Here is a 23,151-nt window from a genome sequence, read left to right on the forward strand (position 1 = left end):
TTATTAATTAATTAATTAATAAAAACAATAATTTTTAATCAAATTCATATTACTTCATTACCATTATGTATTATCAAGTGCAGCAGAAAACCACAAAGCTAATTTTACATTTTAATCAATTAGTAGCTTTTCATTTTTAGTCACTTACATATGTACTTAATAACTCTGGAAAACAAAAACACAAAAAAAACATACGTACATACTTATATTTTAGAAAAATAACTATTTTAATAATGTATGCGCATAAAATCTCGTTAAATGTTAAATGATTATGGTTATTCTATGAAAAGAATGTTATGCATGGCAACAAGAGCAATATTTTTTTAATAAAGCATACCAAAAAATTATAAAGAATTCTTTGTGTTAATTATTTGAATGTAACAGATTTTTCAGATGCACCCTTGCGGCAGTGGCTCCGTAAGCGTTTGCAGATCCGCTTCGCAGCAGTTGCGCAACTGCTGAGCTGGAGCAGGGATGTATCGATGTTTCATCAAATACAACTGTGTTCCTTAACATATGTATGTATCGATATTGATATGTTAAGTAACAGCTGTGCTCTTCGGTTATTACATGAACCACCTAGCGGCTGTTGAACTTAAATACTAACTTCATTTTCTACATTTTGGCCCACTTGCAACCATCTGATAAAAATTATTTTATTATTTACCCACATTTTCTAGCTATTCGATTAGCAAATCAAATATAACGGATGTTTTACAGGAAAATGTAGGTGCGCTGTTAATATCAGTTCAGCGAAATGTTAATGTCAGGCAGCCATTATTCTTCTTCTTACTTGCGTCTGACTTCAAATTGTAGCGGCATTTTTTACGACGCGTTCCAATAAATTCGTTCTTATTGTTGAAACTTGCAGCTGAAATAAGCTACAATTTGTTTATTGTTATTGTTTTCCCGGTTATACACAATTTGTTGGCAATGGATTTCGATGAGCAGGAGATGGAGGATGCGCTACAAATGAATTTGAATCTCTCCAATCGCAGCGTGCTCAAAGAACTAAATACAAACGATGGCGGCACACAGGTAAGCATTAAATTATAATTCATCAATTAGCGTTGCTGCCGCGGCAAGTGCAAGTTCGCCACGGCAAATTAACGGTTCGCCGTTGAGCGGGCGTGCCGCTAAAAAGAAAACAAAATCAAAATATGAGAACACATTTAGCCGACATTCACTTTCTAATACAAAATGTGCATGTGTGTGTGAGTGTGTTTGCGCTCTGCAGTTTCGGCGTTTATTGGCAACACCGTCGACGCTGTGATCGATGGCTTCTTGTTGTTGTTCTTGTCGCACTGCAATCCGAATAAGTGTCCATTTTGTTTTTGTTGTTGTTAGTTTTTGACTTTGTCGTTGTTATTTCTCCTGCTGCTTTACATTTCATTTGCTTGTTTTTATTATTATGGCTCGTTGCTGCTGCCGCTACTGCTGCTGCTACTGTTGCTATTGCTGGTGGCACAGCTGTTGCTTGGCTAATGTTTCAGTATGTTCTAAAAGTCGCGGCGATCGGACGTTCACCAACATAGTTCCGCCCAACGCGCAATAGTATTACTTTATCATTCACCTCCCTCCCCCCCGCCCGCCACAAATGGGCAACAAGTCGGCCAAGCCATCGAGCCACGCCAGCGAGCCACCAACGTTGGAACATTGGCAACAGAATGCGGTATGCAAAGAGTGTGCGCAAAAAGAAAATATTCCAAATATATTCAGTAGCGAATACATATGTACATATAAATATCCATTAAATGTGCCATATTGCACTTGATGAGTTCAATTGTTTGTGCCGCACGTCGCCAGTGTCCAGATGTGCCAGATTGGATGCCAAAATGAAAACCGTGTCGAGACAACGTCAGTGCCGCCGCCTGGCAACTGTCAGCCCACCACAGTGAACGATCGCTAATTGCAACGATCCTCAAATTCAAAATTTATTTCTCATCTAGTTGGAATTGAAAGTACATTGGACGCTTAATAGTTATTTGTCACTGGAGAAATAGAAATATTATTTTAACATTTCCTGTGCTTCTTGTGGCTATTGTTTGATAAGAAGTATTTCTTTGAATAATAAGTAACTTTAGTAAAACAAACATCGCATTAATAATTACTAAAAAAAAAAAACTATTAATAATAATGAGTCAGTATCCACAGCACAAGCATAATATTGCTGAGCTGATTAAACATATTTCAAGCCTTCATACAGCATAAACAAAAACAAAAACTGACTGACTTAAAATTTATAAAAATAATAATATTGTGATAATTTTAAAGTTGTTTGATGATAGTGAAATTATCCTATTATTTCTTATTAAAGTATATATTATTTTTGACTGTGGCATCGACTGAAATGCTGAGTTGGGTTTTCTCATAACCCGTTCCAGGTTCAATCGCCCTTTTTTTTGGACAACTTCCTGCTCGCCATTAGAGTTCATTGGCAAGTAGCTAAAGATGCCCCTCAGCGTCGAGGCAGTTGTCTGCCTGACTGCTGCCTGCTGCCTCCCTCACAAAAGGCGCTGCTGTCTGCATTTGTTTTTGTCTATTTATAGGTTAGGTTCAAATTGGCTGCTCCCCTCCCTTTGTTATTGTTGTTGTCTTTGGCGTCTCTTTGCTTCTTTGACTATTGCATTTCGATTTGTTTTGATACCCTTTCACATGGACAGGCATAGACACATCTGTGTCATATTTGTAATGCAATATATACACTAGAAAAAATGACACTTAAATAGTTTAGTTACTGATTACTCCAAATTTACCGGTAATGTAAATCATAACCTCTTTTTTTTAATTATTCTATTAAATATGTTTTTCTGAATTTATACTGAGTACATTACAATCGCTAAATAAATATTGCGCTTATAATTGTGGGGCGTATACCCTCATTACTCATTATTAATGAACAATTTAAAGAGTTGTGATTGTAATTTACAGTAATTTAAACGAAACAGATTTCTTAAAACAAATTTGTAAATTTGTGAGTTTAAAAATGATTATTGATTTTTAAATTCAAGCATTGTTCTTGGCCCACTTTTAATGTGAAAGTGTTATGAGCTAAGAGCTTTTTGATGTCGGCTCCCTAAAACATTTTCAAAACGTATTTTGCACTTGGCTGCAACATAAACTTTTACTGTTTTATTATGTTCTTTATTGCCCCCTACTTAACTGTCTGATGTTGCAATCTGAATTCAATGTTGCAACGTTGCAACTGGGCAAACACTATCTTTGTCACCTGTCACGCATTGGTGGCGGCTGCTGCAGCTGCAGCTGTTTAGCACTTGCCTCTTGTCGCTTGCCGCTCGTCTCTCGTCGCTTTAGTTCGTCATGGCTTATCGTGTGATATTCAGTTTCTCTCAAAATATGCAAAATCAGCAACTGTCTGCGAGGGGTCGTGTCGGAGGGAGGAGGGGGGTGGTAAGGGGTATGTGGAGCACTTCCTCAAGTGCACGATGCGCAACAATGGTCGCTGCGGGATTGCATGTCTCTGTCTCTCCACATGTCACTTGGCATCCACATGCCACATTTTACAGGGTGCTCGCCCCACCTTTTTGTGTCGGTTGCTTGGCCTGCCAAATGCGGCTTTCTTTCATTAGTTTAAGCTGCTCGCCCTATTCTTGCACGCTCTCTTATTGTCTCGCTCTCTCTCTCTATCTCTATCTCTTCCGACAAGCGTTTTTGCATTTTGTGTACATTTTTTATTTCGTGGCATTTTTAGTTGGCGTTGCAAGCGCCTCTAAGACGGTTGCATTGTGCTATTGCCTTGTGGCAAGATCAATAAAATTGTCTAGCGTTTAATTAAGAGGCTTAAACAATCTTAATTGTATTGCATCCCCATTGCAACCACCCACATAACGGAATACTTAACGATTTAAGCTATTAAAAGGCCAACGGAAGATCGCTGATAAACAATTTAATTAAAAAGTGAGACTACGCGTATCGAAAAGCAAAGAGCATCGTTAGATTTGTGGCATATGCACTTACCACTTCAAATATTTAGTTGCTGCTAAAAATTAAAAAAAAATACTCCAAAATCTGGCATATAAATATGAAAACTTTTTAAATGAACAAATAAGCATTTCGCTTAATTTAAGGCTGTATAAATTTCAGAATATCGGCACATGATATCCCTACAAATAAGAGATATTTAAATTCTGAAGAATTTATTTGTATTTATTATTCATTTGAGTAGGAATAATAAACAGCGTTTCTAAAAAATGCAAAGTTATTCTTAGAGAGAAAAAATAATTTCTGAAATTAGGAAAATAGTAATTCAGGCGATCTTTTTCTGAGTATATAGACTAAGGATTGTTGAAGTGAAAGTAAAACAAACATTTAAAATGTCACTTGACCAAGATCAGTAATAAGAAACTGCAAATGGAATATACGAAATGTCAAATGCACAACCTTCTAACAATTGTCAGAGCCAAGACAAACACTTGAGAGACTAAAAGGGAGATAGTGAGAAAGAGAGGAAGAGAGAGAGAGAGAGACTGACTGATAAAGAGAATATCAACTTGGGGGTTGAGTTTGTTCCACAAGCAAGCAGAGAACACATAAAACGTGCACAGATCATTTTGTGGATGTCATTCGAATAAGTACCGTCTCTGCCCCTCTCTCTCTCTCACTTGCTATCCTCATCTCGGTCTCTCCCTGCCTGTGTAGTTCTCACAAATTGAAACGAAAAACAAAAATATTTTTAAATTGATTTCAAACAACGACGAAGCGCAGAGCAAGCAAGACACAAACAAGCGGCACAAAATGCGGCATACGCAATAAAAAAAATTACAAAAAGAAAAATCAGAGCTATTATTTAACGATGAGCGCAGGAAAATTGAAAATTTTCAAAAGCAGCAAACGACGACAACAAAGTAGGCGCGACTGTAGAACGCGGCGTACAGATTCTACATAGGCATTCGTAATATTTATAGGGCAAATAGTTTGATTGTTTTTCGTGTATATGCATATATATTGTGGAACGCGCAGTGAACCGATTTAAGCAAGACGCCATATACAACAACAACAAAAAATAAAAACCATAAAAACATCTTGGCAAACTCAAATCGAGCGTGGCAAGCAAGCCAAGTGTAATTAAAAACCAGCAAACACAATATGGATTTCCTATCGAATCTTATAAAGCGTCCCATCAGTATAGCCCTGCCCGAGAACGAAACAAAAACTGAAACTGAAATCGAAACTGAAACCGAAACCGTGTCGAGTAACAGCTCCTCCAGTGCGCCAACATCAATTGTTGCAAGCAGCGGCACAACAAAGCCCACATTCACCTCTACCTCACAAATAACATTAGCGATGAATACTGCGGATCTGGATGATCTGTTTGATTCGGCTGCACAGGATTTGGACATCCTGGAAGAGCAGCACAAACAAATTATCGAGAGCGATGTGGCGCCACTGGAGTGTGCAGCCCAGCAGCCGGTGCTGAAGCCCAACTATCCAAGGGAAACCATAACACAACTGCTCAATGATATCAATGTGAATTTGGATCAAGTTAGTGCCAATGAAATGGAACACTTGCAGGCAATGAGTCTAGAGGTATGTGTTGTGAGTGAGAGGCCGATAAATACTTTGTCATTTTGTGGATTGTTTTCAATACCATACACAAAAGATTATACACAGAGGTATGTGTGGAATGTGAGTGGGCGCCGTATTTGTTGTTGCTTGTCAACATTTTGCGTTCTACAGCAATTGGCAGAGGTTTGACAATTTATGGATTGCATTAAATTCAGCCTAAAGTAGGCAAATTGTCAAATATGCCAACTTATTGCTAAAAGTTTAAAAATTGCTCAACTATTTCGAATATAATCCACACAATTTTTCGATCTAGCAGCAGCATTTATAGATGATATAATTTATTTGCGTTGTTTTTGGACACATTTTTAAGTGTGAATTGTATTTGTTACATAAATTAAATTATAAATCTAACTGATCAACTCGCATTAATTCTAATATGAAATGCTAGTTTTAAATGCTACGCTTTTGTGTTTCACTTGATGGGAATTGAAATTGCCATTAGCCTAATTCAGTTCACACAGAAAACGCAATTTGTCAAAGCTGATGCTAATGCCAAAGGCGCACCCCAATTTTTTTCAAAATCTCCTCACTCTTCTGCCCCACCACTCACAAGCTGACTTTAACCTTGTTGCTTGCAATCGCTCTAATTAAATTTCGCGTGCATTGACGACCCAACCGACGAACGGACGGACGGATGGACGGACAGCAGCTGACTGCAATTGGACATAGTGTAGACATCGCCACACGCTCAGATTTAATTCCTATTCATTTATTTTTATAAACTGAACCCCCATTAAAAATGGTGAGAAGGGCATAATGGTTTTATACAGGCAATACTATATATATACATTCTTGATCAGTTTTAAATGTTGAGTTGATTAAACCTTGTCTGTCTGTATGAACAAGCCCAACTCTGAGACTATGAAACTAGACTAGAGAAGATTCGAGGTATAAGTTTTCACATAGCATAGTAACTGATCTCGTTTCGCGTCTGTCGATACAAATCGATTACCGATAGCTATAAAAAACACAGTTGTTAAGATGTAGCCTATCAATTGATTTATAAGCTACCCGGACATATTATAATATAATTGATCAACTGCAAAGGTTGCGAATTTTGCTAACCAAATAAATGTTCATAATTAACTACTATCAACAGCTGGCTACTGGGTATCTGCTAGTCGTGCTGTCTCGACTTTAGTGCAGTGTAATTTGTTTATTTTGCATAGCAGACGCCACCGCCGCCGCCAGGCGAGCGACCCACTTACCCCAGTCGCACCCCCTAAAAACCCGCTGCGTGTCCCGTCCACATATGCACACATCACACACACTTATACTCATACACACACATATATCTCACACCATCATGCTGGGTGCTTTTAAAATTAATGACATTTGCCTGGCCGGGCAACTGACCGACAAACGAACACTTCTTCGGCATTTATCTATGTGTATCGATGCCACACATTTGCCCAGGTTGTCTTGAATGGGAGGTCATTATATAGTATATAGTATGTCAATCGCATGTGCTGACTTAATTAAATAGGCATTCCACTTAGGTTGAACTGCGGTGGAATACACATAAGTGCGACCTATGCCTTTAAAGTAGTATTATGTAGGCTCTAGTTTTTTACACCTGACCTTACAGCTAATGTGCTCTACTTCAATTTCTTAAGCTGAGCTTGTATTTTTAGCATTATAAATTTAGCAGTATAAATTACTTATGCTTCACACAAAAGTTTAGCTTTTGTGGAATATATATTTTACCTAGTCTAATCATTATAAACAAATTATTATTAAATATATATCCAATCCACACTTCATAAAGGATTGGCTTATATGTAAAATCATCTCATAGTCTCAAGAAAGTAATTTCTTGGATTCTATTTAACACAATCCACAATATAGAGTATTTTTTATTTGTATATATCTTCTATGTGTTTGGGGACATTAGATTGACGGTGTTCGACCCTTAAGATTAGCCCAGATTGTGGCCTATTTTTGTCACCAGCTATGCGCCCCGCAACTGCTGTGCCAGCTGCCCCCATTGCCAATGGGGCACAGCTGCTTGCAAGAGAGCCAACAATTATGATCATGATGATATTTCAAATAGCCTGTCGGCTTGTTTACGTTTTGGTTGGGGATTTGTTTGGATTTGTTGTTTGCTCCGCTTAATTTATTTATTTTTCATAATATTTTCTTTTACGACGAAGTCGAGTCTCATGTCTCGCGTCTCAAGACTGTGTACTGACTGTGTATTGCGTTTTCTCTCGTTGCACACGCGATATGTTGTGAATTGAAAAATGTGCATTAATTAATTTGTGATTAACATTTTGTTCATTTTCTTTCCCATTCAATGCGTCGCGGTGTGCGCAGCTCAGTCCATTGGCGGTGAGGCCGAGTCCCAGACACAACATGGACCAGCAGAAGGCACTCATCTCAGCATTGCTTTGCCCCTCGCAGCCGGTCACGCCTACAACGCCCAACAGCTGCGAGCAACAGCCAGTGTTAAAGTTCACCGGGCTGCCCGAATACGATGAGACACAAATACCAGAATTGCCGCCACTCAGCGTCGACATGGAAGGTGAGTCAAGTGAGATTTGGAGATTCAAAAATGGGAGACAATTTTTTAAATTATTTTTGATTGCACTTCAGCTCAATTAAAGACGGATGCTGGTATGCCAACACTGAGCTCCACTGTGCTCAAGGTCAGCGAGCCGGATTACAATTCGGATTCGGATGTCTATGCCGAATGCCTCTCGCTAAACAGTGTCAAGCTCTCCGCGGATCAGTCCGAGCTCGACGCCTACGCCAGTGCTCTGAATGAGGTGCTCGATCACCATTTGTCCAATGCTACGGCCACCACACTGGAGAATACGCTGAGCGAGGCGGCCACTGTCTCCAGTCACAATGATAGTTGTGAGTCCATGGATGTGGATGACATAAATGAGACAATGGAAATGTTAAAGGATGTCCTCGCACCCGAGGATTGTCACCTGCTGCAGCAGCAGTTGTCCTCCAATGAGATGTTAAGGCAGCTACAAATCGAGCAAGTGCAGCCAGTTGCCAACGAGCAAGAAGAGCTGCAACACAAGCAAGTAATTTCAGCTTCAAACTCACCTAAAATAGAGCAAGAAGAGATGCAACAAATGCAAGCAGTTCCAGCTTCAAACTCACCTAAAAGGGAGCAAGAAGAGATGCAGCAGATGCAAGCAGTTCCGGCTTCAAACTCACCTAAAAGGGAGCAAGAAGAGATGCAACAGATACAAGCAGTTCCGGCTTCAAACTCACCTAAAACTGAGGAGAAGCAGGACATGCATATTGAGCAGCTGCTGCAGGAGCAGACAGCATCAGCTCCAATCTCTCCACCATTAGCCACAATGCAGACGCAGCAAACAGCTGCAGTTGCACCCACAATTGAGGAGCAACTGGTGGTGCCTCCAATGCTGCCTCCAATGTTGCCCACCTCACCGCCCATACCCACACATCGCACGCGGACAGCTGAGGAGTTGGCGGAGCTGAGGGCAATGGCGGCATTTGCAGAGCCACCAGTTACAGATGGAGGAGAGCAGCCAGCTACCACAGAATCTGTGGAGCAGAAGCAATTCCCAGCTAGTCCGAGCTTACCCATTGCATCAGTGGCACCCATGGAAATCAAACACACACAATTTCCAACGCTGACACTGAATATAACCAATCCGACGTCGCAGGAAAACATTTCGGCGCCCACATCGCCCGCTTTTCCCATCAAATCTCCCGCCGGTTCACCGGGTCACTTTCCACGCTCGCCGCATGCGCCGCCCGAGCACGAGGAGATGGACTATTTGGAACAGGCCATCATTGAGCACTCGGCTGAGCAGAGGTCGATTGTTGTCGGTGGCGTTATAGCCAAATCACCGCTGCCCGTGGAAGTGTTCGTATCGCAGCCAGATCCCGAGCAGTCCAAGGAGGCAGAGGAGTCTCCTTTGAATGACACCTTTGACAGCACAGCTGAGGCACTTACCGTAAGAAGACGTGACACATACGGGTTGCCACTGGATGATGCCAATGATCAGCAGCGTCGCACCTTCACAATTATTGAGCCAACGGAATCGAAGCGACGCACAATGACCATTGCAAAGAATGCATCGCCGGCTTTGGAGGCCACCGAGGCAAACATTCTGGGCGATGAGCTGGAGTCCATGGATGTAGATGTATCAATGAGCGTGGACACTACACTCTCAGCGGAGCATCAAGCGACAAAGACGCCCTCACCATCTCTGCAGCGGGAGATGCACTCGCCGCCCATGCCAACACATGAGCAGGAGCAGCAGCCGAAACAAGAGCCGCTGCGTCCATCTCCGCCGCTGCCGGCACATTTCAAGCGTCCGTCTATCCACAAAGAGCACATGTTAGAGGAGCAGACGCTCTCCGTTAAGGAGCAGCTGAGCGTGGGCGATGAAAAGGATGATGTATATGTGGATCACTTTGGCGCCATGTCACCCATCCCAGATGATATCTTCAAGGCTCCCCAATTTACCAGCAGCACCTTCAGCAGCATGGCCAGAAGCAATAATCAGGCAGCTGCTCCTGTTTCTGCTGCTGCTCCTGCTGATGATTCTACTGCTGCCGCGGTCCAATTTGATGAGGCCGAGTTTCACGATGGCGCCAGCAACAACAACAGTGAGTAACACGCCCTCCAAAGGCTACGCCCCTTATTAACTAATATGCATAACGAAAATTCCATAAAATTTTCACACTCACAAATTTGCTTAGTTGTGGTCAAGCGTTTCTCTTTAATTCAAATTTAACATATAAAAAAGAAAAACACTTAACCCACGCGCACATATATACATATATATATATACACATATATACACCCCTACATATACATAATTACAGTTGTGAAATAATAATAGCACCACTAGGACTTTTTTTCTTATGAATGACCAAAAAACCAAGCAATGGTTGTGCCATTTTTTTCAAAAATTAATATAGGTGTGAAGACAATAATTTGTTAGTTTTCGAAAAAAGTGTAAATATCATGTCCAACACATGTCGACATTATTTATTATTGCAAATCACTTTAATCAATTTGTTTGGCACATTTCTTTGTTAAAAGTCCATATTGAACATAAATGTAAGAAAATGTTAATTTCTCTATTGGTTTTGTAAAAGGTAAGATTTGAATATTTTCATTATAATAAAGGCTTAACTGAGATATAAAATAATATTAAATGGACAATGGACATCACTACAGGGCTAAGGATAGAAGATCAATGAAAAAATTAACAATTGCATTGCCACATCAATGGGAAGGTTTCAGAACTTCTTTACTTTAATGCTGTTACGTCCGAGACATGCAACCGATAATCGTATCGCGTTATTGGCTCCTTTTGAGTCATCAGTAGCAATTGAAAGAGAAATTAGCAATGGTGTAACCTACATCAAAAAAAAATTAGCTAGTCGAATATCTAGTAAAGTTCCTTTGCTTAGATCAGCAAATTTTAAGATGGGGGAAAAATTGAATAAAGCCATCTGTGAAAACATTTCTTGTGAGAGTGGTGCTATTATTTGTTGTGCAACTGTATATCCTCATTGATACCTCGTGCACGTCACCACAAACCGCTTGCATCGACATCCTGTAATATTCGTGACCTCAGCGCATCAGAATGTTGGCAAGGAGGAGTAGTAGTTGACGGGGGAGGGTCCTTGTTGGCTTTGGCATTTGAACTTGAAATGTGGGCACAAGCCAGGGTCGAGTTTTTAGTTTGTTGTTTGCATGTGCCGTCATGCTGGGGCTGGAGTAGATAGAGGAGTTCGTCTAGCTGTAAAAATAAATCACCACATGCAAGGCAATGAACCTGAACTTCAATACCACAACATAACGGCACACACGCACACAAACAGGAAAGAGAGCAACAACAACAAAAACAACAGCAGCAAACTCAACGTCAATTAAGCGCATAATTTTTGGCTGCCGCGCAGCTGTCTGCATGTTGTTGTTGTTGCTATTGTTGTTATGGCTGCATTTTAATGCAGGCGCTGGTCTTCGAAAATGCCGCATTGCCCCTTCACTCGCACTCACACACATGCTTCAAATGAGTACACTTTTTGCTGTATTACGCTCTCAATTTGACAGCACTTTGGCGCTCTCTCATTTTCTCGCTCTCGCTCTCCCTCTCTCTGTTCGCACTCGAACCCTTATCAGTATGCCGTAATCTTCGCACCAAATTTATAAACGCAAAGGTCTACAATGTGACGTCACGCTATCCAATTGATGTGCTGCTGTCTGTAAATTTTTTTCTTTTTTTTTTGCATTAGTTTGTGTGTCTGCCACCGATGAGAGCATCCATATTTTTGACTAATTAACGCAAGGCGTTGCCTAATTCGAAAATTTCTCATGTATACAAAAAATAATGTCGTTTAATAAGTTTTGTCCATTTTTCGCAAACTTTTACACTTCATTTGCTTTGATTGCCATTTTTGGATTTGCTATGATGAAATAAATTTTTGAATTGGGCGCACTAATCGTTATCGCTGACTTAACAAATGCAGCTCTGTGTTCCAATACAAACGCATAAGTGCACATCGTTGATATTCATCTCTCATTCACCATTCATAGAACCAAGTCCAATTGAAAGAGAGAGAGGAGACAGCTACAGTGAAAACAAGCTAACAGTGACGGAAGTTCATTCAAATTTGAAAGCAATCTTGTTTAACATTAACGAATAGCTGTCAATAAATATATTTAAAAATTCGTATACTTACATTACATATTTTTCTTGCTATTCCATCAATATTATTATATTATCTTCATAGAACATTGCAACTGTAGCTTGTCGAATGCAGTTAGTCGCTATCTCAGTCTCCTATGTTTTTCGTTCTCTCATACACATGAGCTCTCAGTTCGAAGTATGGGAATCTTGCATAGAACTTGCACATGAAGTGTTACTACGATAGTCAGCAAGAGAAGTCAGCCCCAGGAATATACAACGTGTACACAAATACACGCGCATACACATTCAAGATACACTCTCTCTGCATGACACAGCGACGCTCTCTCCGCGCTGGCGCAGCGCACTTGCTCATTGCATACGCGTCACTGTCAGAGTCCACTCAGAATCAAACCTGACTCGCTCTCTTCTCTGTATATGTATTTTTGTCTATAAGTGTGTGTCTGATTGAGTGCGTGCGCTGGTTTTCTTATTGGCATCAGAGAAAAAAGTAAGCATATTAGCATTCCATTTCAGTTAGTTTTCAACTTTTGACGCTGTCGCTGGTGCCACCGCGCACGTCGCTCTGCCTGCCATAAAGTCGCTAAATAACATTGTCTGCGCCTTTCTAACGTCGACGTCATTTTAACGGAGTACTTGCAAATGTAATTGAAAAATGTGCAAAGAAAACAAATATTTAATGTGTTACCAGCGCTTAGCAAATGTTTTCGATTTGTTTGCCCCATGAAAATTGCTTAAATTTGAGAAAATGCAAAGCAGCTGTGGTCTGTGTGCCCAGCAAAAACAACAACGACAACTTGCACAGTTACACAAAAGTGTCAATGACAAAATACCCAAAACCAAAAAAAAAAAGAAGCATAAATAAAGAGCCAAAGATGAAGACGTAGACTGAAGTAAAAAGTTGTTTTTTTTTTTTCAAAGAGAGCAAGAGCGTAATGCCGTTGCGTGTTTGTGTGTGTGTGTGCGTGTCGAACTCTGTATTGATGAGCAAGTGTTTCAGCCATAGTGAGTGAGTGTATGTGTGTGTGCGTGCGTGTGGGCGCTGCGTGGTCATGGTTAAAACTGCCTGTATTTTAATAACTGTAAAAAATCTTGAAAATGCAAAAGTTGTCAAGAAACAACAAACAGATAGACACGCAATTAAAACGCAGTGCAGTGTGAAAAAATATTGCGCTTAATAACCGCGCGCGCGAAAGAGAGAGAGAGCCACAGCTTTCTCAGCAAGTTCCTCTCTCACTGTCTCTCCCTCATACTCTTTCTCCTTTTGCTATTGTGTCTTGATGCATTGACATCAGTTTGTCAATTGTATCATTTCGAAAAAGAAAAAGAAAAAAAGCAACCCATTTTATTTTGGGCCTTCTGCGCGTCGTCGCTGCTATTGCACAAAATGACTCACAAAAGTCGCCGTTGCGGCTTCCTTTTCATATTTTTTGTTTTGTTCTGCAATTTTATATTTTGAGTTATAATTGTTGTTCGCCAGCCTTATCGCCTCACCCTGCTGCAGTTGAGTGACCTGCATTCGACATACCCTGTCTTTTTAAAATATTTTTTTATGTATCTGCGGGTTCTCATTTTACTATTTTAAGGCCGCTCCATTTGCCATTTGTTTATAGGTTGACCAAAATTATGCGGCTTCTGTTTGGTGACACACCTCAATTGCTGGCTTAGTTTCGGGGGGAGGGAGGTAATTGTCTCTTTCTCTCTTCTTTCTTTATATAGGGTAGGGCCACCTTTGAGTCATATGCCGCAAAGTTATTTAAATATCGCCATCCCTTCTTCGTTGACATTTTCCTTCCGCTTTTGTTTTCAACGCTGAAGCACACAAAGAACAAGAAAGAGTGAGCGAGAGAGGAAGAAAGAGATTCAGCTGCTTGTTGGGGATTAGGTGCGCTACAAAAATTCAAATAATGAGGTCCATTAGAACGGAAAACACAAAACAAACATGAATAGCATTGGAGGGAAAAGGAGAAAAGGAAATAAGAAATCGTCATTTGCATTCCTCACATTTTTACGCAGTGCATTTGAAAGTCGTTGATGCTTAAGCTTAGATTTTATTTGTGCTAATTTGTGTCAATAATATTGCTCTTTATCTATCGACATATCTACACACACAAGTATTTATAATATATTGTTTAATGCGACAAATTATCAAATCTGATGTAACATAATATAATACAACAGTGATCGCTCCCAAATAAGAATCGTTAAATTCCCTTAAACAGCACATTTGCCAGGGAATAAATACTGCACATATCCATAAATCACATATTAGAAACATGAATTGATTAACTAACTTTTTTCTTATCTTTCTGTCACCACCACAAATTCAAAAAAAAAAATCAAAACAAAAACAATAAACAACAACAAACAAATAAATGCACGCGCATGTACATACATCATATATGTCATTTTAATACACAAAAATGCACACACGATCCACACCCACACACAACAACAGTAATACTGAATTCATCGGATTTAGACTATTTATTCACCAAAGGCAGCAACAATGCGCCCATCGATCGCAGCTCGTTGCTATTAAAATTCGATCCGCTTCTGGGTGCTCCGGTGCCAGTGAATCAACAATCGCAGCAGGAGCAAACGCTCCACAATATTCTAAGCAACATCAACAACAACCACAAGAACAGCAACAACAAAAACAATAACAATTATAATAATCTAACACGTGCTTTGAGTCCCACATTGGAGGAGCACGATTCGAGCGGCAGCAATCAGTCCGGGGAAATAACAAAAGTGAGTTTGTTGTTGTTGAAATTAATTCAGAATTATTTAATATACATCATATATATATTCTTCTTAATCATTGCAGAAGCATGCTAAAATGAGTGTGGACGTTATTGATAACGATTGTAACAAAACCTTCGACAATTCAACGTAAGTGAAAATCGCTTTGGATCAAATGTGGATCGTGGATGTGTGATTATTAATATTGTATTTCTTAGCCTGAACTCGGAGGACAAAACACACAAATACCACAACATGGATGAACTGGAGAAGAAAATCAAAAATGAAGTGTAAGTTTTTGTGGATTTTGAAGTGTGGAACGTATTGTATAAATAATTATTACACGTTCCTTAGCACCCGCTCCGAGGACATTGAAAACAAACTCAAAGAGGCAGAACAGCGCGAAGAGGCGCTCGTCAAACGCATTACAGAAAAGGACAAAAACAACTCAAAGCTCAAGTGAGTGTAATAACACAAATCGCTTGAATTTATCCAGCAATTACTTACAAACAAACACTTGCAGCGGCGTCATTGAAGCCTACGAGAAAGCCATTGCGGAGCTAATCCATGACAAGGAGCAGCTGGTACAAAATCATGAGAGGCAAATGTTGGAGGTGCAAACAGATCGTGATTCCAATTACACACATTTAATGTCGCTGGAAACGACATTTTCCGATCTCCATGTGTAAGCCCCTCAAATAGTAGTCGTAGTCTCGATATTAATTTTAATTACTCGTGTTATTCATGCAGTAAATATGAAAAGAGCAAGGAGATGACCTCACACCTAAAGCAGATCGAGGAAAATCTGCTAGAGGAGAAGAAGAAAGTGATGGATAAATTGCGACAGCAGGAGCAGCGATACGAGCAAATGAAAAGCCATGCCATGCAGCAAATGGAAATGTAAAGAAAATCTATAAACAAATATATATGAAAATATGCCAAAATTAATTTCCCAATCACATTTTACAGTGCAAACAAAAAGTTGGTCACCCTTACAAAAGAGCACACGGATGAGGTGAAAAAGTTGAAAGCATTACTCAAAAAGGAGGAAGTGTCGCGCATCTCGACCGCCGAGCAACTGCAGCAGAAATCGCGGGAGAATGCCGATCTGCTCAAGATATGCGAGGAGCTCATCTACGACAAGGGACAAGGAGGTAGTAGTTAAACTTCACCCCAAGTTGGATTGATTATTTTGCGGCCTGAATGTATTTTCATATATATGTATATATATATATACATATATATTTTATGCTGTAAACGCGCACACAGACACATACACATACACATACTCAGCACACAAACACCCTTACACATACTTATGGCATGTGGAACGCATGTGTATCGCATGTTCTTCACTATCTCTCTCATCACATTTTGTAATCTTTTGTTGTGTGCTCTCACGAATTGATTTGAGATACTCATATTAAATCTCAATTATTATGCTCGAGGCCTCTAACTATCCATATAAATATATATATTGTACTATTTCTAGATTTTTAGTTGGCGTTTTCTAGTTTACAACAACAACAAGAACAATCTACACGTCCCCGAGCAGCAAAAGAGTTCCAAGCACACACACTCAGATACACACACACACACATACACGCCTTACTCTGGTTCCCCCAACAAAATGTTACTTATTTCTTTCGAATCTGCCTTTCGATTAAGTTCAATGATATTAATCGCCCTGTTTGCTTGAAATTCTCACAAGCAGTTTTTCATGTCAAATTCCCAACAAAAAAGCACACGAATAAAATGAAAATGGGAATATTGTGACAACTAAAACAGAAAAAGAATATGAAAAAAAGAAAAAGAAATGAAAACAGCGTACGCTTGAGGCGCCCTTTATTAAATGTCTAAGTTTACAATTAGTTTAATTTAAATTAAAACTTGTAATAATTGTATTAGAGCATATTTAATTCTGTATTACATAATAGTACTAAAAACAACTGCATAGAAAACGGAAGCAAAAAGAAACCATAACGAACCATTAAAAAAACAAAAAACATACACAAAACAAAAACTATTTATATATATATATATTAAAAGGAAAAACCTACAAAATAACTGAATATATGCAATTTTTTATTGTTTTATTATTACAGCTTGTTACGAATTATTTGCTGAGCGCACTAAAAGTGGTTGCCTTAAAAAATGAAATAGTTGAATTAAACAAAGATAAACAGACAACCATTAACCCATCCCCTTCCCGCCTCACACACAGACACACACATACACAGAGAAAAACTCCACAAATTTTAAGCAATTTTTATATTGTAGCACGCTTTTTGTAGAGTAAACCGCCTCTGAGAACTCTAAATGAATTTTACTTCCATTTTTTGACATTTATTAAGCTGTAAGAAGTTGACAAAAAACAAAAATCATAAAAGTTGTTAACACAAAAAAACCAAGAACGTAAAATGAAAGAAAGAATTGTATACAAAATTTGTACCCAGTCCATGTAATCGATTAATATGCTACTACACCAACCAACCAAGCAACATATATATACTATATATTTTTCTAAAGTTGTAGCAAACAAAACTCGCGCTTACACAAAAAAAAAAGAATTGAAAACAAAGAAAAACAACGTTGAGAACTTGATAAACGCAAATTAGTTTTTGTTGTTTGAGATTTAATATGGAGACAAACATGATATATATCAATGCGCTGTAAAAAATACACATAAATAAATAGTATTAAAACATGCACATACACACACACACATACACACAAATGTATGTGTGCCGAAGCATGTGCATGTAAAGGTGATGAACAAGTTGCATAAATCAATAAATAACATATGTATGAGTATAATTGCAACTGAAATTTCAATTTTCCATTGGGTGGCAACGTTGAAGGTGATTTGAGGCAAGTGCTGGCCTTGAATGTTGCCTGTAAGGTGACCGTTCGGCTTGCCAAATACAATGGGCAGCACAGACGACTGGGTGGCAACGCCAAAACCAGCTGAGTAGCGATCTTGAACCCTATTGCTCTCCTGCTCGCACACGTGTGCACTTGTTAATCAAACCACGCAAGAAAAACAAACCAGAAGCTGCGGCAGATGCCCAGATTTGAAGCCAAGCAAGTGATTACATAAGCAATTATTTCAGCTATGAATTTCGCCGGAAAAGTTGTGCTAATAACCGGTGCTAGTTCCGGCATCGGTGCCGCCACAGCGCTCAAATTCGCCAAACATGGCGCCTGCCTGGCGCTCAACGGACGCAATGTGAAAAATCTGCAACAAGTGGCGGATGAGTGCAGTGCCGCTGCTGGCGGTGTCATGCCCACCCTCGTTGTGGGCGACATCAGCAAGGAGGCAGACACGGAGCGAGTGTGGCACGAAACCATACAGAAATTTGGCAAACTGGATGTGCTGGTTAATAATGCTGGCATCATTGAGACGGGCAGCATTGAGAACACCAGCCTGGACCAATACGATCGCGTGATGAACACCAATCTGCGTGCCATCTATCACCTGACCATGCTGGCCACTCCGGAACTGATCAAGACTATGGCCAAATTTGTCCACCTTATCCTGTGTGAATGGCTACGCTCGTTTCCCGGCGTGCTCGCCTACAATCTGTCCAAAATGGGCGTGGATCAATTCACGCGCTGCGTCGCCTTGGAACTAGCTGCGAAGGGTGTGCGTGCCAATTGCGTCAATCCGGGCGTAACCGTTACCAATCTACACAAGCGCGGCGGCATGGATGAGGCCACTTATCAGAAGTTTCTCGAGCACTCGAAGAACACTCATGCCCTAGGCCGACCCGGCACCACCGATGAGGTGGCCAACGCAATTGTATTCTTGGCCAGCGATCTGGCCACCTTCAGCACGGGTGTCAGCCTGGCTGTGGATGGCGGCCGACATGCCATGTGCCCGCGTTAATTGTAGCTGGAGCAGTGGTTGGGTGTCCAAGATTTTCAATAAGACAAATTGGAAAATACTGGCGACAAAATTGTTTTGCCTTTTACAGTTTTTTATATTTTAAAGTTGGTTTGAATTTTGCATTTTGAATTAAGAAAATGGAAAGCATTTTTTTTTTTATTTTTGCTTTAATTTTTCGATCAATCTAAAATTCTCTTGCCTATTCATGTTCCAAAATAAACTAAGATACTCATCCAAATTCTGGCAATAGAAAACTCAAATCTGGCCAAAGAATATTTGATGCATTTATTTTGTGTCTTAAAAATAAAGCTGCACAGAAATTGAATATTTTTTTTCTAGTTGTCTCCATTCAATATTAAATTGAAAGTAGCGCCCCGTTTTTACTCAATCTAAAGCTCAAGCTCAACGTGGACACATGACATGACGACCGCCGTCCACTGGGAAATTGACGCCCGTCGTGAAGCTTGCCTCATCGCTGGCGAGGAATGCAATTGCAGCAGCCACCTCCTTCACATCGCCGGGACGACCCAGAGCGTGGGTTTGCTTGGTGCGCTCCAAAAACTGGGCGTAGGCAGCGTCATCGAGACCGCCACGCTTCTGCAGCTCCGTGACGATGACGCCAGGATTCACAGAGTTCACACGAACTCCCTTCGTAGCAAGCTCCAAGGCGACGCAGCGCGTAAACTGATCAACGGCCGACTTGGACACATTGTAGGCCAGGACACCGGGACAAGAGCGTAGGCCACACGCACTGGATACGTTGACAATGTTGCCCTTGGTCTTGATCAGCTCCGGGGAAGCCAACATGGTCAACTGATAGAGGGAACGCACATTGGTGTTCATCACGCGATCGTATTGAGCCAACGATGTATTTTCAATGGTGCCCGTCTCAATAATGCCAGCATTATTAACCAGCACATCCAGTTTGCCAAATTTCTGCAGAGTAGCTGCCACAATTCGTTCCACATCCTCCTCCTTGTCCAGGTCCGCCTGCAGTTGCAGCGCAGCAGCGCCACCTACAGCCAGAATATTGTCGGCGGTTTCTTTCAGTTTATCCACATTGCGTCCAACAATTGTGAGCAGACCACCAAGGCTGGCCAGGTGCACGGCGGTGGCCGCACCTATGCCCGAGCTGGCGCCTGTCACGATAATCACCTTATCTTTGAAATTGGGCATTTTCGTGCGTCTGCCTTAAATGGTGGTTTAATTGATAATGACAAAGCCTACCGATATCTATGTTAACTGTTGGCAACAGCACTCAAAGCGCTGAGCTCGATGACAAGCTAAATCGATAGATGGCGCTCTCTCTCTCTCTGTGAGAACGCGAGTAGCGATAGATAAGAAATTTTCAAATATTGACTTAATCGATATCTAGCTCAATCGATAAGTTGCTCTCTCTGCCTCTCTCTATCTCTTTGAAAACTGAAATAGTGCAAGCTAAGAAAACATATGTTGGCTTAATCGACATATATCTAAATCGATAGAAGACCTTTTATCTTTTTGTTGTTTTTGGCGGTCTCTCACAGCTGAAAGTTGTGAAATTTGAATCGTGATCAGAACTGCTAATTAGCTTTAAATTTATTATAAAATTTACTATTTTAAAAAATGCCAATTGCCAACAAATTCATACACATGTTCACATATTTATTGTTTTTTTTTTTTAATTAGCGCGGACACATCGCATGTCGTCCGCCGTCAACCGGCAAGCTGACGCCTGTTGTGAAACTTGCCTCATCGCTGGCGAGGAATGCAATTGCAGCAGCCACTTCCTTCACATCACCTGTACGACCCAAGGCATGTGTCGTCTTTGAGTGTTCCAGGAAGTTTTGATAGGTGGCTTCGTCCATGCCACCCCGCTTGTGTATATTGGTGACAATGACGCCCGGATTCACGGAGTTCACACGAACACCTTTGGGAGCCAGTTCCAAGGCGACGCTGCGCGTGAACTGATCGACGGCTGCCTTGGACAGATTGTAGGCGAGCACGCCGGGAAACGATCGTATGCCATTCACACTGGACACGTTTACAATGTTACCCTTGGTCTTCACCAGCTCCGGTGCGGCCAACATGGTCAGTTGATAGATGGCACGCACATTGGTGTTCATAACGCGATCGTATTGAGCCAACGATGTATTCTCAATGGTGCCTATCTCAATGATGCCCGCATTGTTCACAAGCACATCAATACGTCCATGCTTGGCCAGCGTGGCAGCAATAATTCGCTCCACATCCGCCTCGTTGTTCATGTCCGCCTGCAGTTGCAACGCAGAAGAACCTCCTGCAGCAAGAATCTTTTCTGCGGTTTCTTGCAGTTTCTCCACATTGCGTCCAACGATGGTGAGCAGACCGCCAAGGCTGGCCAAGTGTACAGCAGCACTTGCCCCAATGCCAGAACTAGCACCAGTAACAATAATCACCTTTTGCTTAAAACTTGGCATGACGAAAATCAGGGGTAGAATGCAAACAGATCGAAGGCAATCGATAATAGTTGCCAGCCAGAAACGATAAATGCTTCAGCTTCGGGAAAAGCTGCAATCGATCAGCTGTTCAACCCTTCCACTTGGAAAACCACAAAAAAAGTTGCTCATATAAAATAAAAAAAAAAATTTTTAAATTAAAACAAGCTGCGCTGGTTTTTTTAAACTTAGATGTTTTATTCTTCTTTTAAAAAAACGCTACGCCCCAAACACGTAGACACTGCCGGTGCTGTTGTTAAACCTCGTAGCCGTAGGACTTGATAATCTTGTTGAAGGGCTCGGCCGCCTTGGCAATGTTCTCGCGCGCCTTCACCGTCAGCTTCTTCATCTCTCTGTTGTGCTTGAGGGTGATGTGGAGCTTGGCCTTTCGTTTGCGCTCCAGACTCTTGATGACATCCTGATAATGCCAGCCGACCTCGTGCGACAGACGACCGACCATGCAATATTTGCGGTCGGAGCGCAGAGTCAACACACGCATCGCAATGGGGACAACGACGCGACGACGCTTGTCGTACGGTGATGGAATACCATCGAAGACACGCAGGCGCGCCAAAGCAGCCTGGCCACGCTTGGTCTTGTGTGGGATCATGCCTGCAAAACACAAAAGCAAATCACATTTAGTCGGCAAACCAATTATAGATATAAATATAGAACTATTGTTGGCTGTTCAGTTCTGCGTTGGTTACACGATTTCTCGTTCAAATAATGTAGGTAAGAATATAATAATCATCATTTAAAGGACAAGCTGCAGTCGCAATTATCGCGTGATATAATAAACATACCTGCAATTGAAAGTAAACAGAATTAATAAATGTTTATATTTATAATAAGGTAATTCAATTCATTTGTTGTCTGCTTCTCAGTTTCTGTTTTTGTTTACATGGTTTCTACGTTCAAATAATGTAGGTAAAAATGTTTAAGCATCATCAAAAACACAACAACAAATAAATGAATAATTCATTTTTAAACGCACCTCGCACCGCCTTGTAGAAGATTCGGGATGGGGCACGGAAGTGGAAGGGGCCACGAGCCGGATTCACGTTGCAACGTTTGCGCAAATAGGCCAAAAACTTAATTTTGTTCCTGTAGAAGTGGCCAGAGAGGTTCAGCTCCTCGCAGCGCACCACGGCTACCTTGCCGCCCTGCAACAGGTACTTGGCGACAACGGAGGCCAGGCGGCCCAGTAAATGGCCGCGACCATCAATAACAACGGTCTGCAGACAAGCAAAAAGACAAATTAAAAAAATAACAATATAATTGGTGCAAAGTGAGGTTAAACAGAGCGGCGCAAAGCATAAACAAATGTGTGCAATGCACATTAAATAGCTATAAAATACACTATAGGTGCAATTTGCAGCATTGAAGCCACTTTAATTCTCACATGTTTTAATCAAATTTTATTTTTCTTTTTTTTTGGCTAGCGTTTGGGCACGTGTACAGGAACACAACTTTCGCGCACTCAAAACAACGCCAAAACGCTATTAAACTATCCATTAATGCATATTTGCAGATACAGCATGGTATAATTAATGTTTTGCACACATTTGTTTGATTGCGCCGATAAGTTAACACGGTTTTATTTGCCAAAATGGTGGCACTTACCCTGTTCGTTAAACCAGTCATGTTTAAGAACCGCACGGAAAGAAAGCGGAAATCGCTTTGACAGCTCAAGCGTCATACGGCAGGGTTGATTTCGACATTCGCACAACGACAAAATGCTCATTGCTGCACGCATGCATTTTCGATAATTCAGCAATTGTACTTAAAACTCGATTTTAATTCATATCGCGTTTTATGG

The 23,151-nt window shown here is 40.8% G+C and overlaps 5 protein-coding genes across 17 annotated transcripts; 2 read left to right on the plus strand and 3 right to left on the minus strand.

Moving 5' to 3' along the window:
• Positions 1–909: 909 nt before the first annotated feature.
• LOC6567475 (histone-lysine N-methyltransferase, H3 lysine-79 specific) lies at positions 910–17,804 on the plus strand. 13 transcript variants are annotated; one of them, XM_032739817.2, is made up of 11 exons: positions 910–1,038; positions 7,903–8,119; positions 8,182–10,188; positions 14,701–14,996; positions 15,073–15,137; positions 15,206–15,277; positions 15,342–15,446; positions 15,511–15,672; positions 15,738–15,887; positions 15,957–16,141; positions 17,093–17,363. In XM_032739817.2, the coding sequence occupies exons 1-11, from the start codon at positions 934–936 to the stop codon at positions 17,143–17,145; spliced, it is 3,417 nt and encodes a 1,138-aa protein (XP_032595708.2). In that variant the 5' UTR covers positions 910–933; the 3' UTR covers positions 17,146–17,363. The 13 variants fall into 13 exon arrangements, with proteins under 13 accessions (XP_032595708.2, XP_032595711.2, XP_032595712.2 ...); XM_032739818.2 differs by lacking the exon at positions 910–1,038 and adding an exon at positions 1,583–1,672; XM_032739814.2 differs by lacking the exon at positions 910–1,038 and adding an exon at positions 4,756–5,547 and having other exon boundaries at positions 16,480–17,804.
• Positions 17,805–17,979: 175 nt separating this feature from the next.
• On the plus strand, positions 17,980–19,201 carry LOC6567474 (3-oxoacyl-[acyl-carrier-protein] reductase FabG). The gene has a single exon (XM_001994059.3). The coding sequence runs from the start codon at positions 18,103–18,105 to the stop codon at positions 18,874–18,876; it is 774 nt and encodes a 257-aa protein (XP_001994095.1). The 5' UTR covers positions 17,980–18,102; the 3' UTR covers positions 18,877–19,201.
• Positions 19,188–20,099, minus strand: LOC6567473 (uncharacterized oxidoreductase TM_0325). Its single transcript, XM_001994058.3, has one exon. It carries the CDS (start codon positions 20,050–20,052, stop codon positions 19,279–19,281), a length of 774 nt encoding a protein of 257 aa, XP_001994094.1. The 5' UTR covers positions 20,053–20,099; the 3' UTR covers positions 19,188–19,278.
• A 324-nt stretch (positions 20,100–20,423) lies between these two features.
• Positions 20,424–21,347, minus strand: LOC6567472 (uncharacterized oxidoreductase TM_0325). Its single transcript, XM_001994057.3, has one exon. The coding sequence runs from the start codon at positions 21,312–21,314 to the stop codon at positions 20,541–20,543; it is 774 nt and encodes a 257-aa protein (XP_001994093.1). The 5' UTR covers positions 21,315–21,347; the 3' UTR covers positions 20,424–20,540.
• A 159-nt stretch (positions 21,348–21,506) lies between these two features.
• LOC6567453 (60S ribosomal protein L13a) lies at positions 21,507–23,009 on the minus strand. The gene is made up of 3 exons (XM_001994056.3): positions 22,956–23,009; positions 22,327–22,567; positions 21,507–21,944 (listed from the first exon to the last, which is right to left on the minus strand). Exons 1-3 carry the CDS (start codon positions 22,974–22,976, stop codon positions 21,589–21,591), a joined length of 618 nt encoding a protein of 205 aa, XP_001994092.1. The 5' UTR covers positions 22,977–23,009; the 3' UTR covers positions 21,507–21,588.
• Between the last annotated feature and the right edge of the window lie 142 nt (positions 23,010–23,151).

This window comes from Drosophila grimshawi, unplaced genomic scaffold (assembly GCF_018153295.1).
Source record: "Drosophila grimshawi isolate 15287-2541.00 unplaced genomic scaffold, ASM1815329v1 contig_311, whole genome shotgun sequence".
Classification (NCBI taxonomy): Eukaryota; Metazoa; Arthropoda; class Insecta; order Diptera; family Drosophilidae; genus Drosophila; species Drosophila grimshawi.

Excerpts from the sequence above, each read along its gene's own strand:
- LOC6567475 (XM_032739808.2), top strand. The coding sequence starts at position 5,107 with ATGGATTTCCTATCGAATCTTATAAAGCGTCCCATCAGTATAGCCCTG. Across the intron at positions 15,888-15,956 it reads GCCATGCAGCAAATGGAAAT|TGCAAACAAAAAGTTGGTCA; the intron begins GTAAAGAAAATC and ends CACATTTTACAG. Across the intron at positions 16,142-17,092 it reads CTACGACAAGGGACAAGGAG|CTTGTTACGAATTATTTGCT; the intron begins GTAGTAGTTAAA and ends TTATTATTACAG.
- LOC6567474 (XM_001994059.3), top strand. The coding sequence starts at position 18,103 with ATGAATTTCGCCGGAAAAGTTGTGCTAATAACCGGTGCTAGTTCCGGC.
- LOC6567473 (XM_001994058.3), bottom strand. The coding sequence starts at position 20,052 with ATGCCCAATTTCAAAGATAAGGTGATTATCGTGACAGGCGCCAGCTCG.
- LOC6567472 (XM_001994057.3), bottom strand. The coding sequence starts at position 21,314 with ATGCCAAGTTTTAAGCAAAAGGTGATTATTGTTACTGGTGCTAGTTCT.
- LOC6567453 (XM_001994056.3), bottom strand. The coding sequence starts at position 22,976 with ATGACTGGTTTAACGAACAGG. Across the intron at positions 22,568-22,955 it reads TGACTGGTTTAACGAACAGG|ACCGTTGTTATTGATGGTCG; the intron begins GTAAGTGCCACC and ends GCTTGTCTGCAG. Across the intron at positions 21,945-22,326 it reads CTTCTACAAGGCGGTGCGAG|GCATGATCCCACACAAGACC; the intron begins GTGCGTTTAAAA and ends TGTGTTTTGCAG.